At 38.1% G+C, this 17,449-nt stretch overlaps 1 protein-coding gene across 3 annotated transcripts in view; it reads left to right on the top strand.

Moving 5' to 3' along the window:
* Positions 1-17,449, top strand: part of ATRNL1 (attractin like 1) — a 431,089-nt gene that overhangs the window by 341,264 nt on the left and 72,376 nt on the right. The window contains exon 29 of one of the 3 annotated variants that reach the window (XM_084210859.1): positions 2,708-4,485. The exons of the other annotated variants lie outside the window; for them this stretch is intronic. Coding sequence (XP_084066985.1) covers positions 2,708-2,767 — 60 coding nt within the window. The 3' untranslated portion in view covers positions 2,768-4,485. Of the gene's footprint in view, positions 1-2,707; positions 4,486-17,449 lie in introns of those variants that run through there. 3 annotated transcript variants of the gene reach the window in all.

Here is a 17,449-nt window from a genome sequence, read left to right on the forward strand (position 1 = left end):
TACTTCATGGCATTTCACAGTTTGTTTTTACACTGCAGAGAGAACACTGACCCAGCACCAAGCTTGTTGTTGGCACCTTTCGATTTTATTGTTTGTCAGAAGTCAGCTGGGGAAAACTAAGGACTATTTAATGGCAGTGCCAGGACAGAAACCAACAGCTTAGATCTGGTTATGAATAAATTTAGGAAGGCCTCAGCACCCAAAAAATGATCCTTACTTGGATGTTATACTAGGTTCAAAATCTGATAGGCCTCAAATTTGTGAAAGAAATATTTAAAAGCATGCTCTCTTATTTTGCCTTCAGTCTTCCTTCAGCCTGTTGCTCACACAGTCTAATTTCTCTTCTTAAATTTATTTTGATGTAAAAACAAGCTTATGATTTTTGGTGTTACAGTAAGGTACATGGAACCTTATATCACTATCCTCTTTCAGCTAGAAGTTTTCTATTGACTCTGGTACACAGAAATCTAGTTTACACATTAAAAGCTAAAGAACAAAGAACACTAAAGAATAATAAACTTTAAAAACCAAATCCCATTTGATTTTTATCAGATCTAAAATCTGATATCTGTTTTGGTTGAGCCTTGAAGGCAGAATAGAGTCAATAGGAAGCTTCTGTTTGAGCTAGTATGACTTGTTAACAACTTTCAAAAAGCTAATGTTATAAAAGATTTGATTTCTAAACCCTTCAGTGCCTTTAAATTCACCTCAGCACCTTTTTCCTCCCCATCATCTTGCTTTAACATAAGGAGGGGTATTGATTACGTTCCATCCAAAGGAAAAGTAATCACCATAAATATCCTGTATCTGACCTATTTCCCATTGCAGGGGAAATGGCTTCTAATTTGAGATCAAGAAATTACTTTTGATAGGAACAAATATCATGAACTGATGCAGAATTTGGTGCTTTTTCCTCAATTTCCTACTGGTTTGACATCTGCAAAGTACCAAACACTTGTTTGTCACTGCTGGTCATTCCCACCCAAAATTGTCTAGAAGTTACTGAGATAACCTTCCTGTCTACTTTTACATCATTAATGTAATGAGTGGCATTTTAATGGCATTCAAGTGGTCACCTCCTGAGATTAGCTTTCTTTTTTTTTCTTCCCTTCCTTTACTATTCTGACCAAACAGTGTTAACTCAGAAGAGTTCAAAATCAGCTATAGTTTTAAGCTCTTACACAGTCTGCTCTTCTGTTCAGATCAGGTGTGTGTCTGCCCCTGTGAGTCAGAATGCTAATAATTACACAGCTGCCTTGAAAATTGAGGACTTTAAAATATTAGGGTTGAATTATACTTTTTCTCACTTGTGATTCACTTAGCTAAGACAGGAGCATGTTTTATGCTTTTCTTGTAACCATCAAAACTTGAAATTTGCTTTGGAGTGAGTGTTTTTACTGGAAGTCCTTCAGAAGCTACAGATATACAGCAGTAATAAAATTAATTATTTCAAGTCTTGTAAAAAAATAGTGAAAACTGAACACATTGCTTTTAAGGAAAAGGCTTTGTGGTGTTTTGTTTATTTTTTAACAACATGCTGAAGATTGACTCTCCTCTAGTTAGGTCTTTAGATGCTGTTAGAACAAGGCACAATTGACCCTTTATTCTAGAAACAGTTTGTGACTGAGTCTGGCAGGATGGTGCAATAGCAGAAGCATGGTGACATCCAAAAAAGATGAAATAAAACTGAAGTTACAATGGCTTTAGGTGAAAGAGGGATGGGAAGAGAAGTGAAGAATAAAAAATAATGAAGCAAAGAACTGGAGTTTACTGTGGGAAATTAGGCTGAAAAGGGTCAGGAGATCCCAAATGGGCAAAGAGACTCTGGAGACCAAAACAGAGTTGTGAGTGATGCTGAGAGGAAGGCCAAGACTAAAATCTTACAGGGTCTCATGGAATTGAAAAGAAAAGTAGCAGGGACAGGCTACCTGAAGAGAAAAACAACAGAAGGAAGAGAAAGGAAGAGGTGAATAGATGACTCTGGAAAAATATTTTCTATAAAGCACAGAAAGGATTGGAAAACATATATATCTATATATATAAATATATATAAGAAAGGAATTTGGAGGAAATGTAAGTGAGCTAGATGATGTGGAATAGCAATGGTCAGGTGAAAGAAAGGTTTTTCTTTGAAACCAACTATTAACTTGCACCTTTTTTATTTTAGACAATCCCAAGTTACAATTGCAGGTTTTTGCTTGTGTTCTGTAGCATTACCGTGCCCCATTAAATAACTGGCTTGTTTCCTCCCAGGGAAGACTTTGCTTCTTCCAACTCCAGTAAAGCAATTTAAGTGGATACAGAACTTCCTCATATTCTAGAGTTTTATATTCAAAGTGCTTTGTACTTGTGTAATATACTGATAAGATCTTATATCACAATTCTTATCCCCTCAGAAATATTGTCCCAGGAAAGCTAACAGGTAGTATTTTTAAACAGCTGTCAGCACAGGGGAAAAATATTGTGTTTATATGTGTGGTTTTTCAGAAAGCCTATTTCACCTGGGAACACTTAGCTAGAGAGTTGACCAAAACTAGACCTCGAAAAACCATAGAGAAATGTTTCAATGTGCTGTGGTTTTAATTGAAATACCTCTGCATCCATTTTTCACCTTCGACACAATGCTCTCATACAGTGGTCCTAGAGATAAAGCCATTGAAGATTGTATTTGAAGGAATGAAGATAGTTTTTATTGGTGTTCTTTTAGGATCCACCACAAGGACTGAATAATGCTCCCAAAGAAATGCGTTTGGATGAAGATGACTGAACATGCAGATCCAAAGGCCTTTTAGGATATGGTGAACCTTTGGCCTTGGATGAAGAATGTTCTTGGATGAAAGAACTCCAGCTGAAAGACTTTGTCTTTGCCTTTTGCCTTGCAAAGATATGAAAGACAAAAAGGAAGCAAAGATTTGCAGCTGAATTCTTGCAGGGTGCAGTTAAGTGGCTGACACTGGCACGCAGCCAGCCTCCCTCAGTACTGTGGAATGTCACGTGCTTGTACCCCTTACCTGTCTCCTGGGACTCCCCAAAAGCCTCTCACACATTTTTGGTTTTTTGCTTTCTGTTTGCAGGTTATATTAGTACATTTTAATTACGTAGTTTCTGCAATGATGTTAGAGCCTTTGGGGTTTCTGTATGTCATGTGTAGCTCTAAAATGCAGAAAATATTTATGCTTGGTTGATCAGATTGTACCATGTTTGTACCTGCAACTGAACAGGCAGTTAACTAATAATCTTAGCTTTTCTTCATGGCTAATGACTTGCCTAAGTTTAAAATGGCAAGAGTTCAGTACCTCAGTCAATGAGCTGACATTCACAATGTGGTCAGCCACGGCTGCCTGGGCATTCAAACAGATTTATTCCTTGAACCTCTGTGTTAAGTCAATAGGAGGATATCTTTGTACATTTCCTGACTAAATATTCAATACTTGAAACTTGATTATACATTTAATTATTTCACCTCTTGAAGTGTCCTTATTTTCACTTTATAATAAATTGCAGCTCTGTTAGACCAGTTATGTTTAATATCTCAGAATGACTTGAACCACAGTGTTTGCTAAGGTTGACCTTCAAAGTGTGTCTGTATAAAGACACGTTGCCTAACCACGTTGGTTACCTAAGTAATTATGCTAATGTTAAAAAAAAAAAAATTACTGCATACAGAGAAATACTGTACCAAAGATAAAGGGCTCACTTTGCCTTTGTCTTTCCTTGAATCAGTCCATGTGGAGAGAGGTTTAGTGATTTTCACTGTCCTGGGTAGTTTTGTAATTCTCCCGTTGTCGTACCAAACCCCACATCACAGTACCTTTTGTGCCATCTGGGCTTGCTTAGTAGGTCTGCAGGAATTTGTAGTATCTCTATGTGACCCCAAGCCCATGTAGTCACCACAATTCTCAAAGGACAGACCTGAACAGAAACTCATTCATCAAAAAGTGCATCCTCCTCCAGGGTAGCTTAGGTGAGCCTAGACTTCCCAGATAAGGACATATTAATTCTCCTGAATATGCTCTGCCCCTTAGAATTTTTCTTCATCAGCTATTTTTTTCTTTCCCTCCCAGCTGGTCTGGCTTTACAAATGCAGTTCTAGAAGCTGTTTTTAGCCAAGGAGACTTTTCCATATGATGATATGGACAACTGCCTCTTAACAACCCTTAGCTTTTTACCTGAAGAGCTGGGAGACAACAGCCTGTCTTTAACTTGTGGCTTTGCTTGCTTTCCTCCTTGTGTCTCCCTGTGTCTCTTCCTCTCCCCCTCTTTTCTGACCCTCTTATCTGTTCACACAAATTGTGCATGGCTACTGGAAATGCCAGTTACTGCAAGTTTTCTTTGCTGGGCTGAATAATACAAAATAATTCCTGTTGAGATACATGTGTGTGTGTTTGTGTGCAAATTGTTAACATAAGCTGCTACCAACTTGTAAAAATGCATTGAGACTACTGGAATGTGTGTATACATAAAGAAAGCTAGAACATGAGATATCTAGGTGCTGGACAGTTAAACTGCATTGTTTATCATTGGTTATTAATGTACTGATGCTGTTTTCTTACTGACCAAATAAAAGAAACCTTTACCAATGCTTTGCAACTGAGTAGTGTGTGTTTGGCAAAGAGGACCAGGGTATTTCTCAAATAGAAGACAAAATACCAGGAGATATGTCTGGCTTGACCAAAGCAATGTGTTTTTACAATGATCATGCCCAAAACCAAGTCAGTCATGGATTAACTTGAAATATCCATGTGAACTTAAGTTCTCCTCCCCATTGGCTACCATTAAAATTGTGCAGCATTTCTGATTTTGAAAATTTCATCCATGTCAGATAATGTTTTCGTGTGCCTCTGCATCTTTTCCTGAGACTGGGGCTTCCTCTGTTTCTGGGCCATCAGGGGAGTATTTACTCATTTTACAGAGTTATTTTCTGTGTGGTTGTAGTGAACTCTTTGCTGAAGATATGAAGTGGAGAAGTTTGCTGGTCAGTTATATATATATACTGAAAGCACTAAGCTTTCAGTCCAGCTTAGTGCTTTGTTCCTCTGATGCTGGAGCTATCATGCTCTGTTAAAGATTGATGCTGCTCCCAAAAGGTGAAGACCAGTCAGAATCAGCCTACAAGATGTTTCCTTTTCTGTGTGTTTTCCAGATATTCCTCAAATCCACCCTTTTCTCACCTTGTTTTAAGCATCAGTAGCCCTGTTGTGTTGGCAAAATGGTGTTCTGTGTTTACCTCCTTGGTCACTTGTGTAGCTTCATCTCACTTGGATAGAAGTTCCCATGCTTATTTACTACTACTCTACATAATCAAGAGCACTGTAAATCCATGATATAATTCTGTAGGAACATTAGAAAGAGAATTCCTAGGTAATCTTGCACGTGAGGATTTCCCCTTGTATTTCCCATCTGGTGGATGTGCTCAGAAGTTCTTTACTTCAATCAGCTCTGATAGGTCTATCTTCCCATAGAAGGGACATGATTAAAAGGTCTTCTATTAGATTATTAGATCCTTTTTTGTTGTTTGTTTGCTTTTGGTTTGTTTTTTGGGGGGGAGAAGGAGTGGGTATGTAAAGCATCTCCCTTTTGACTGCCTTTAAATCTGAACTTCTGTGCTAGACTCTTGGTTAGGAGATGATGCAAGAAGAGACTCATTTTTCGTCTAAAAACAGTGAGCCAACCTTAAACAAATTTATATGGGGGCTTTCTTTTAGCTCCTGTTTTCTTCTCTTTGCTTTTGTTTCTCAAAGAAATTGCAAGGGATGACGTATCTACTCCACACAGAGTAGATGCTTGGTATTGGGAATTCATTTATCATGAAGACAAAACATAACAAGATCCTGAGGCTGAGCCTGAAAGTCAGAGAATTTGATCAGGAAAGATGATGCACATTTTCAGAAGCCAAAGTATTTTATTATTGGAATGCATCATTCAGGGAATATGATAGATTTTCCATTAGTGGAAGTCTTTGATCAAAACTGCATCTCTTTCTAAAAGAGGAGCTGCCTCAAGAGCAAGCAGCTGAGCTTGATGCAGAAATTATTGAATGAGGGAGATTTGCCCTTTTCTTTATGCAGGATGAGTCAGATATGGGTGCCATAATACCACAAGTAGTAGTAGTTATTGTATGAAAGATTAGACTTTTTCTACAGAGGTGGTACTTGGGAAAAATTGTTAAAAAGAGCCTAAAGCAACTGCACCTCGTGCTGCTGGCATAAGAGGATGTGTATGACAAATGGTAAAGTTAATTTTAAGGGTAACCTTGTGTTCATGTCATCTCAGTAATGCCTGATGAAGCAGACAGATGCCTTTGTGCAGGCCAAAGAGTTGGAAAAAAAATTGCAACAGCTTTTGTCTTCACAGGTCAGAACTGTGTGTTCACAGGGTGATGTTACTGTGGAATTTCTTCTTTGGTGCCTGAAACAGTTACCCAGAAACACGTGGGAGCTCCAGATCCTTTTCAGGCTGTAGGGTTTAACTGTGTCAGGAGAGGGACACAGCTATCATGACAATGTCTGTGTTGTATGACACAGTCCCTCACTTGGTGCTGGGGCACTGTAGTTGCCAGTGGTCAGAAGTGCAGCAGGAGAAAAAAATCCTGGCAGACTGGAAATTAGGGCACCAGCCTCTGCTGGCAAGCAGAGAGTAAGAGATTTTGCTTCTGGAACTAATTTTTTAGGGGAGGTTTATTTGGCTTTTTTTGTTAGTTTTTCTTTTGTTTCAGTATTTGGTGTGGAGGAAGTTGGTCCCCAAGCCTGGGCCATGCTTTTTCTGAAGTGACAGCTGAGACTACAGCTGTGGCACCCATGCTCCAAGAAAAGGCTACATTGCCTGGATATCAGCTGGATGTGTTCACTGGATTCCCACTAAGTAGAACTCTGCTATCACATGCTGCCTGTTGCAGGATTTAGTCACAGCATCATCATCAGCACCACTGCTGGATTACAAACATGTTATAGCCCTGGAGCCTGCATGATCTTAATGCTGGACAGAATAACTCCCTTTGGAAATTATGGTTTTGAATTAGCCAAACTACAGAATCCATCTTGCAAACTGAGATGTCTTATGAGTGTTTGTGTGCAATCACAGCCTCCCCATTGTGGCATCTTATTCTTCTTTGTTCTTTTTACTGGACTTAGTTAATGAGAATCTTTCTGAGCCTGCCTCATAAATTAGGCTATTTTCAAATTGTGTTTTTTACAGTTGTCTTCATATAATATCCAGTTGTTTTCCACAATTTCAGAGATGGTCTAGAGGTGTTTTTCTGCTCTGGGTAGTGACTGTTTTTCATTCCTGCAGGTATGTAGTGGTCACTGATCCCTCAGGTCTTACTTGTCTTTTTTTTCCTCTTCTGTGTGTTTGTGGGTCTGACCTGTGCAGAGACAACTGAAACTGGAAAAGTTTTGCAATAATCTTTTGTCTTTCTGGAACAGAAAGCCTTTTTAGGTATCAGAGATGAAGTTAGTAGGTTATAGACCTTTCCCTTGACTCTCTCCCATGACTTTGACCTCATTTAATTAAGATCTTTGGGTTGATTTTTTAAGCAGTGCTGTTATTTACCCCACATCTCTTTAGCTTCACTTTTCCAGCATCAGTTTTTTGAAAAGAGATAACAGAGAAATCACCAGGTTATAAGTTTGTTTGTAATAATCTCTTGTCCACTAGGTCTCTTTTCTTTCCTGGGGAAGTTGGAACCTGCTTTTACTGTGTGTATTTTTGTTGGGGAAGTCTGTTACTGTAAATGTGGTCACATGATGAACTTTTATTGGTAAATGCCCAATACTCCTCCCCCTGATAGGAGCAGCCACTACGCTTTCATGAGCTGCTATTGCTACGTGATGTGGGAGGAAGGGGAGAAAGGGAAAGAGCAAAAGGATCTGCAGGGGATAATTTTCCTTTGGGATTGAGGGAAAGATTTTCCTTCATCACATTAGCTGGTGTGCTTTGAGAGCTGAGAGAGGCAATTTGCTCCTAGAGAGTTTCTGCAGGCAAAACACGACCTGTGAAAGGCTCTTAACACCAGGACCAAACACGGCAGCTCTGCCAGTCTCCTTGTCCCTTTCTTCTATTGTCCCACGTGGTCCTGGCATGTCACAGCCAGCTTTGAAGGCAAATCCTTTTAGGGTGTATGAGACCAGGCTGCAGTTCTGGAATTGGTCTGTAATTCTTTGTCCTTTGTGTGTTGAGCTTGGTAACAAGCCACGCTCCCTCCTCGTTATTGAAATGTCACATTTTGACACTTCTCCTTTGTATGAACTTTCGTATTCTGTTGCTCTTCGACAATGCTTCAAAAAATCTTTCAGCTCCCTCCCAACCCCTTAACATTGTATGAGAAGTTCTTTGCTATGGTAAAATAGGTGTGTGCTTCAGAGCCTTACAGCTGACTTACTTTGTCTTGCTCCTTCCTAGCAAGAAGGGCTAAGTGTAGCTTTTAAAAGAGCAGAAGTCAAACTTAAATATTGTGATTTTCTTTTTCCCCAGGTACAGTTAAGTGTTTACTGTTACAGTTTAGTGTTACCTGGAAGCTTTGCATGGGGCCTTGGAGGGCACTATGAAGTTAACATGAAAATTTGGGGAAAGCCTATGTCTGAATACATTCTATCCCAACTTTTCCATGGAAGTTTTTACGCAATTTTCAGGAATTACTTTTGAATTTTCTGAGGTGAGATGCCAGAGGAAGACCTTGGGTTTCTTTGTGTCTTAACTTATATCTTAGTTCTTGCATAGCAGGATTTTTTTAGATGTGAGTATGAAAACAAGATGTGAAGTGCTTTAATGACCAGGACTTAGCAGATGTTGCTTTTCTCCCCTCAAGAAAACCTTCAAAACTCATTGTTCAGACTAAAATGCAAACATTTTTGTGATTCCTTTTTTCCCCATTTTTCTCTTTCATCCCCTCACCCCCACCCCACCCCCCAAGATTTCATTGCCTTCTCAGAAGAATATTTATTTTGTGAAAGTATCCACAAGAAGAGAGGCTAGAAGTGGTAGTCAAGTGATTGGCTTCATTTTGTACCAAGTCATACACAATTTAGTTTTCAGATAACACAAGAAAAAACGCCAGCAAGCCCAAAATGCAATATAAGTTGTCAAAAAGCTGACACTCTAAATACCAGAAAATATTAACATCTATTGTCAAGAAAAATACAAAGTATGAATCACTCCATCTCCATGACACATTTCAAAACTGCTACACACAGCACAAACTATAGTGTTTGATGCTATCAGCGATAATAGTACTTGAGAGTTCCTCCCTGAGCACCCAGCCTTGCTACTAAAATGGTTCAATTGTCTTGGTTTACACTCCAGAGCTGCAGAAAAAAATGACAAAGATTTTCTGAGGTCATCTTTGCTAAAAATGAAAGCTGATAAAGAATCATTGTTAATAACTTCAATCAGAGGGGGGATAGTTTCATTTTTTTTTTGTATTACATTATTACTGTAAAACAAAAGATATAACTACATTTAAAATTTTGATTCATTTTCTTGGTACCTTGCAGAATATTTCTAACCCGGTGTGCCCGGGTTTATCAGTTCAGTTATGTCCTACACAATTTAATTTTAATTCCTATTTTAATTCCTTCTGTTGTCAGGTTCCTGATAGGCACATCAGGAATGATTCCTGTGCTCAACAGCCATGTCAGTCCCAAACAGGAGTCAGAAATATGTCAAGGAAGGCTAAAATATAAAAAACTCGCCTGTCTGAAAAGCTTATGAGGAATTGCCCTCCTTTAGCAAAGCCACCACCTTTGATTTTTCTTGCATTGCCCCGAGCTGGGGGTCTCCTGTGCTTTGAGCAGAGGCAGAACCAGCTTCAGGGAGAACTGGAGGAGATGAAAGTCTTTTTCTAAGTGGCCCCTTGCAGTCAGCACCTTGTTTCAGTTCCAGGGAGAGCAGTGAGAGATGAGTATCCAGAGTGGTTCCTCCTGTATATTCTGGAACAGAACAGTTCTATTTGGCAATCCTGAAAGGAAGAAAAGAATCAGTTGTAAAGATTTGTGTGGGGAAACCACTGTTATCTCCAGAGAACACTATTCAAAAGAAAAATAAGCACAACACTGGAAGATTTTAAATTATATAAGGAGGTGGTGGGAGGAATTTGTTTTCTTTTCTTGAATACTGTCAGGCTCAGTGCTGTGACCACTTCTCTGGGATTTAACTATTTTTTTTTAAAATCCTCATTTTGGTGGGTGTTTGGTGGTTTTTTCGTGGTGTTTCTGGTTAGTTTTTGGGGGATTTTTTTAGGAGATTTTTGTGTTTTGGTTTTAGGGGGATGTGTTATTTGGCTTGTTTTGTTAAAGGAAAAAGATCACAATTCACTTTGCCTCTGGGGAAATTCAGACATAGTAGTAGGGAAAGCAATATGACATTAATCCTGTATTTATTCTATTTATTATTCATATAGAAGAAAGAAATGTAATTTCTGCTTTTAGTGCTGACTTTCACCCTAACTGCAGGTGTGCAGTTCCTGCCTCTGAAATGAAAAGTTAGACAGAAGACTCTCTGGGAAGCGTGGTTGCAAAATCCAAAATCCCTGTGGCTACTGAATGTTGAAATGCAAGAGGGAGGAGAACATCATAAGGAAGGCCTGTTATAAATATATTATCCTACCTGAAAATAAGACAAATTAATTGTAAATCAAAAGAGAGAACGTAAATCCTTGCCTAGGTTGCCTGGCATACAGAATGTGTCTTGGAGGATGAAAAGGTCATTGTAAAAGCACTTTCAAAATAGAAGGGCATGGTCTCTGTGTCTCTGGTGTTAACTCCCCTATTAAAACACATAAACAAAAAAGTTATTTTAAATTATGTTCTGTTTAGGTTGTTTTCATTATTACAATGTCCCAATTGCCTCCAGCTGTTCATTAAGGAATGCAAATAGTGTGCAACTTGTCGTTTGTTCTTTTGACCCTGCACATATAAAGCCTCTGAAAAAGGATGGCAAGGAACTGATTCTGTTCAGTTTTGCATTTTCACCAACTGGATTGCATCCCTTTTATCCAGTCCCTGATGTCTGTGCAGAATTCTAGGAGTCAAGGGACCTCCAAGGCCATTAGAGACAGAATTACAAAGAGCCCAGCTGAGTGTGCAATTACTACAAAGCCTTTTTTCTTAAACTGGTTAACTTGAAGACATTTGGTGTGGGTATAATTAAAGTAGAATGGGAGGCAATACAATTATTTTTTTTCTGGTTTTAGAAAGAGAGGTCTGATGAGAGGTTGCTTTTGTCCAGTAAGATCTACTTTAGTTCCTTTCCTAAGTGAAAGAGCAGAGGATGGTGCTTCAATTAAATCCAAAGACATTAAAAGGGCAAATCCCACTTTTTTTTTTTAAGGACGAAAAATGCATATTGGATAGGATGGTGCAAACCAGTAGAATAATTTCCAAAGACAATTAATGTAAGTACTGCTGTTGGAGAGAGGTGAATGATGAAGGTTGGAAATGATGGTTGAGCATATGCAATCTGGAGCAAGGCAGTGCTGAAAGAACAGTGGAGTGGCCTGTAAATATGGCCTGATTTCTATCATGACTTTATGTTATTTTTGAAACTTCTTTTTGGCAGAAAGCAAGATTGTGCAAAGTGATGATGATACAAGCAGCATGTTGGATGATATAGCCTGAAAATGAATACACTAAGAAATCTTCAAATCAAATGCAGTTGTGTCCAGGAGGAAACAATTTGCATCAGAAGTGTTCTGTAGCTTGCTGAACAGGCTTGGCAGCCCACACTCCCTCTGCTCTGTGTTATCTCATTAACATTATTATCTGGGAGCCAGAGTCAAACACTTATATTGGGTAATATTATGACTACTTGACACAATGTCAGTAAAATGCATTTTTTTTAATGTAATTAGAATTTTGACAGGAAAGAGAGGAAGAGGCAGAAAATGAGAAATTAGTTATTTCCTGTACCTCTGTCATTGCACACATTAAGCTCCACTGGTGCATTTTGCATGATCTCATGGCAGCCCCTTCACAGCAGCCTCATCACTGTCAGATTTAAAGACAGGATGAACCAAACAAGGGATGATGAGTTAGAAATGTTGCTGGTTCGACCTTTTAGATTTTCTAAATCACAAGAGGTCTGAGACAGAATACTGTAATTCTGATCTTGCTGGGAATCTGGGTTTGTGAAAATAGAAATTTTAAATAAAACTTCCCTAAATTTTCAGGTACAAATTTGCATTCATTATCCTGGACTCTCCTTAGAATAACAGTAAAACTTTATTATCAAAGGGAAGTGAGTGGAAGTTAATTGTTATAGAGGTTTAGGATCTTAATAAAATAAAGTTTGTGTTGTCATGGGTTTTTCTTTCCTCTTTCAGAAAAAAAGAGGTTATGTTCTTCTTTAAAAGAAAGATTCGTTCTTAAAGTCTTTAATATGGAGCTCAGATTGCAGAGGTCAGTGATCCCTGCATACAGGCAGACATCTGCTACCAGACCTCCATCTGGGACAGATACTGGTGAGGCTAATGTCACTAGGATAAAAATAAAAGAAAAAAAAAATCTAGTTTTTCCTGTGTCATCTTGGAAGGAGCCATTCATTTAGAAGTGGCATCTCTGCTTATAAGAATCAAATAAATAAGGTTTTCAGCTAAGTACATTTATTCAGCACTACTCATGGCACTATCTAAATCTTCTCATAGGGTTTTTAAAAAAAATCAGATAAATTTATTAATTCTTTCTTTTGTTGGTCTTTCATATCTTGCCATAATTCAATGAACTGTTATGCTCAATTTAGTTGGTTATACAATTGCAATTCCAAGTGAAATCAGAATTCCCAAGGGACAAGTGCAAGTGTGTGGTAGGAAGAGTCCTTACCCTGACATGTTTATTTTGTAGCTGATCAGAAGTGGGCAAGGAAATGGAAACACACAGAGGTGATGTTACTTAACAAGGGTCACAGAACAATTATGTGGCACAGCAGAGATTTTCCCAGCAAGATTTCCTGAGCTGATCCATTCATGTGAGGTTGAACTCAGCAGTCTGGGATCTCTCCCTCTGCTTTAGGTAGAGATCTGAGAAAAAAAAAGCAAGTTAGCTCAGAGCAAAACACTGACTCAGATTAAGTAAATAACAGTGAATTCTCTCTCCATTTCTCTGTTCCTCCATTTTTCTTTTTCTTTGTAAGAGTCACACGTTGCTTCCAGATATAAAAGTGCTCTGGTCAGATTTTAAGTTCCAAAGTGATTATGACAAGTAACTTCTAATTCTTGACTGGCACCTCTTGAGATTTGAATTAATAATAGCCTTATGATACCACTGCCACCTTAGTTTTCTACTAAGATCACTGCAATTGGTATAAGAGCCTTCCCTGTTCTTTTCTCCCAGGCTTTTGGCAAAGGTTATACCAAATCACAAGAAATATTATGATACATTTTTTTGTGTGGTTCTTCCCCAAGTTTGAATCACAAAACCAAAATCCACTTAATTTGTGTACTTCATTGAAAGTTAAACCTGAATTTTGATAGCAAGTACTTAGGTCAATATTGCATCTTGCTAATGATCTCTGTGCTCAAGTGTGTGTTTTGTTCTTTGGGCTAATGCTGCAATCAATATGTGTGAACTTGTCCATTATCTATTTGTACTGTGTTAGTCAAACTTAACTGCTGGGTTCTCTCCGATAATCTAAGCAGAACTCAGTAACCCTGCACAGTTCAGTAATCTCCTTTTCCTAACTCTTGTCACTCTCTTTTAATCAGATAGTCTGATTCACCCTCTTCCTCTGACATTTCAAATCCCTGGCAGCATGCTATGTTTAGACAGTGTCATGGCATTTTCTGCAGATGACGATAGAAACGTGTGGGTTTTTTGGTGTCTCACGTTAACAGATGTGTATGGCTAGATAGTAATCAGGTTAATTAGAATGAAGTGAAATAAATCTCAGCCTGAAAGGATCATATTCCACTGGAGCTGCTGTTGTGGCAGGTACAGCAGGTAAAGCTTGGGTTGAAAAGTCCCTGAAACGTGGGTTGTGCCGACCTAAAGCACAGCATTTCATCTCCCAGCTGACAGCAGCCCAGGCTTTAATCTACAAACCAAGCTGCTTTTCTGGTTAGTCATAGCTCTTCATACACTAGGAAAAAAAATCATGCTTAAGACTGCACTGACTCAATCCAGAAAGTTTTGCTTGGAATTGCCCCTTCATGTAGTGATTTCTCCAAACATATTGATCTGGTCGCCCTAAATCCATCAAACCTTAATAAAGTATGGATGCAACTAATCAGGTGATGAGAACAGATTTCTCCTGCTTAAGAAAGTAATGCAATATTGGAATGCATTATTCCCTGAACTCTCACACCCTGGTCTCCCAAAATAATGTTTTCAAAAAAAAAAAGAGGGGAAAACTTCAATAAGTGTAGTGTTTCTCTCTAAAGACTAGAACTTGGCCTTATCAAAGTCACTTGTTTAAAGATGAAGCCTATACTGATGAAAAAGACTTGGGAGAAAAAAATCAATTTTATTTTTTCAGTGTTCTTACAAGATTTACCAGTAAAATTTATGTGGTTGATAATATTAATGGTGTGAAATATATGGGCAAAGGAGTAAAATTAAGAAATGTACACATTTTGAAAAAATATACAAGTATATAGAAGGAGCCAGGTTGAATTTTTGATGAAACATCAAGCATATGGTGACAATTTCTGCCACTGGTTATTTTATAAAACAGGGAACTGCAGAGAAGCATCTGCTGGCAGAGTTTTCAAACAGAGGGACTGTGTCTATCTTTTGATGTATCCTGTATTAGAACAGCACTCTCCAAAGGGTCACACTGATACTCCCAACAGTACTCTGTGGGATTTTTTGTATAGATTTCACTTTGCACACCAAGAATCATGCATTTTAAATAAGTGGACTCTCCTCTGGGCATGGAGGTTATGGAACAATTCTGTGGGATTGCTGTAAGATGTAATATATATATATATTTATATATATATATAGTCAGTGTTTGCTTGAGACTGCACTGTGAGAGGAACAATAGCTAATCCATGCTCAAGTCAATGGCAACTTATTTTTACAGCTGTTGCCAGAAGTGTTTATGTGTGTGTGTGTGCATGGTAAATATATGTTGTGACTGGAAATGGCCATTGACTGCACCACTGTTATCAAGGCATCCAAAAGCCTCTCTGATTTCTCTTACAAAGCTCCATCTTTTTGCCTGTTCATTATGTGCCTAAGCATTACCTGTTCTTTTTATTTTTTTAATTCATTGCTTTCAGTTAGAAAGTGAAGCAAATTAGCAGGTATTTGCACCATAGGTAGAACAAAGCATCTGCACAGCTCTATGGAAACCCCTCAACAAAATTACTGAACCTTCCTAGCATTGCACTAACAGAACCATGCCATCCAACAGACATAACTGACAGCTCTATAATTTTACTTTCCAGCATAATGTTCTTGGAACCTCATAAAATCTTAAAATGAATTTTTGCTAACAAATCCACAATGCTGTATGTAGTTCTATTCTCCTCAGTTGCCAGTGAGAATTTCCTTTCGAGGCCTATTTAAAAGCAGATGGAAAGAGGGTCAAACATCATCTAATCTTGATAAATGTCACCAAAAACATAGGAAGCATGTAATTATAAATGGAACAGATACATTTCATGCTGTACTTTGAAATTCTTGTTGTCTCAAGATCAGTGATGTGCAAGTCACTGGAAAATGTGTTGGGGAGTGATTCTTATGCTGATAGAAGTGTATTAAAACCCACTAATATTTCATAATAGTGGCATAAGGGGGGAATAATTGACTGTGTCTTGTCATCTGGGAATACCTTATAATCTAACCAGAAATCAAACATAATCATATTAATCTATAGGAGATGTTTATAAGCTCTCAGAAATTGAGTCATAGGAGAATAATACTACTTCATAAATCAGTAAATGAGATCAGTTAAATGAAGTGCTGAGATTTTCTTAAGGGCACAAGGACTGTACTGTGCTCTTTCTTGGCTTGCACCCTCTCTTTTTTTAATCCTCCTTTTAGGATTTTTCTTCTACTGGTTGAATGTTTAGAAGGAGGAATATATAAAACGTAGAATTTATGAGAGCTTCTGACATTTATGGTATTTTTGATTAACACTTTTATTAGTCTTGTCTGAAAAATAATTCATTATTTCAGCTTTTCTTTGTAGTTCTCTAAAAAGCTGCCATGATCATCAAATAGATCAGGGCATGCAATAAAAGCCATACTGCCAGTAGTAGAACATACTGTCATATAACCATTAAGACTGTTCTAAGAGCCAAAATGTTGGAACTAAAAGTATTTTTAATGACTTCAAATTGCTTGAAGTGCTTTCTCAGAGCTGAAGGGTGCTGATTTATTTATCTAGTGTACTTACCTAAATTAATTTGGAGAGAACAGCTTTGGTTTTAATCCTCTTACAAGTGTAATTTATGGTAATATTTTTCGATGGCATTTTATATAATGTCTGAAGGAAAGAGTTAAATAGTGCTGGGCTGAGCATTGTCATTAAATAAGAAAATGTGAACACACTGCCCAAAAAAGCATTAAGCAGTGCATCTTACCTGGATTACAGTAATAATTTTCAGAAGTGACCTTGCAGGAAATGCAAATGTCAGTGCTATCTTCTCTCAATCTACTTTTAATTAGTGTTTTAGCACAGCAAGCCAGTAACTCAAGTACACAAGCAGCTGTTTCAAGTAATTGTGTATCATATTCAGGTGAATTAATTTATTGTTACAACTTCCTTTTTCTTTAGCACACTTACTGAGAGGAAGATTTTACGATTTCAGAAAGAGATCTCTCTTTATTTTTCTAGAACTTTCTGTTCTAGCATGTCCCTGGCCAATGAAACCTTCCAGGTCTTGTGTCAGTCACAACTGAAGGTTATTATGGCAGGCTGTGCCTGATTTATTTCCCTACTTAAATGGTCAGCATGATGCAATGTCTGCCAAAACAGCAGGACCTGGGGACCTGGTTCTGACTGCAGAAACCTGAGCAATGCAATGGAGCTCTGGAGGCACAGGGAGTTTTTTCCTTGCTGGGAGAGGAGTTACTTTGGCCTCCTGGTTTTCTTCATTGGTAAAGTTGAGGGGTTTTTTAAGATCAAGGAGGATAAAAGGCTGAAATATTAAAAAACCTCTCCCTGGTAGGGAAGTAATGGTCATTTTTCCTGCAACAGATCTAGTCTTCCAGAGAAAGCTGAGACAAAATGCTGAAGAGGTTGGAGATATATATCCTGCTTACGTAAAATTTAACTCGCCAGCCTGTTAATCACATACTCTGTAGGAATAGAAGGATTTCCCAGAAAAGCTATATATTTTATTAAACTAACCAATGTATTTCTGAAATAAAACACCAGGCCAGCTGTCAGGGAAAAAAAAGACCTCTCAAAGTCTGAAAAAAAAAAAAGAACAGTCTCCTGGTTAAATGCAGGTTGCAGACAAGTTTGGTTAGTATAACATAAATGGTTAGTTTTGGTGAAACTAGCTCCT

This window comes from Fringilla coelebs (genome assembly GCF_963513975.1).
Source record: "Fringilla coelebs genome assembly, chromosome: 8".
NCBI classification, from domain to species: Eukaryota; Metazoa; Chordata; class Aves; order Passeriformes; family Fringillidae; genus Fringilla; species Fringilla coelebs.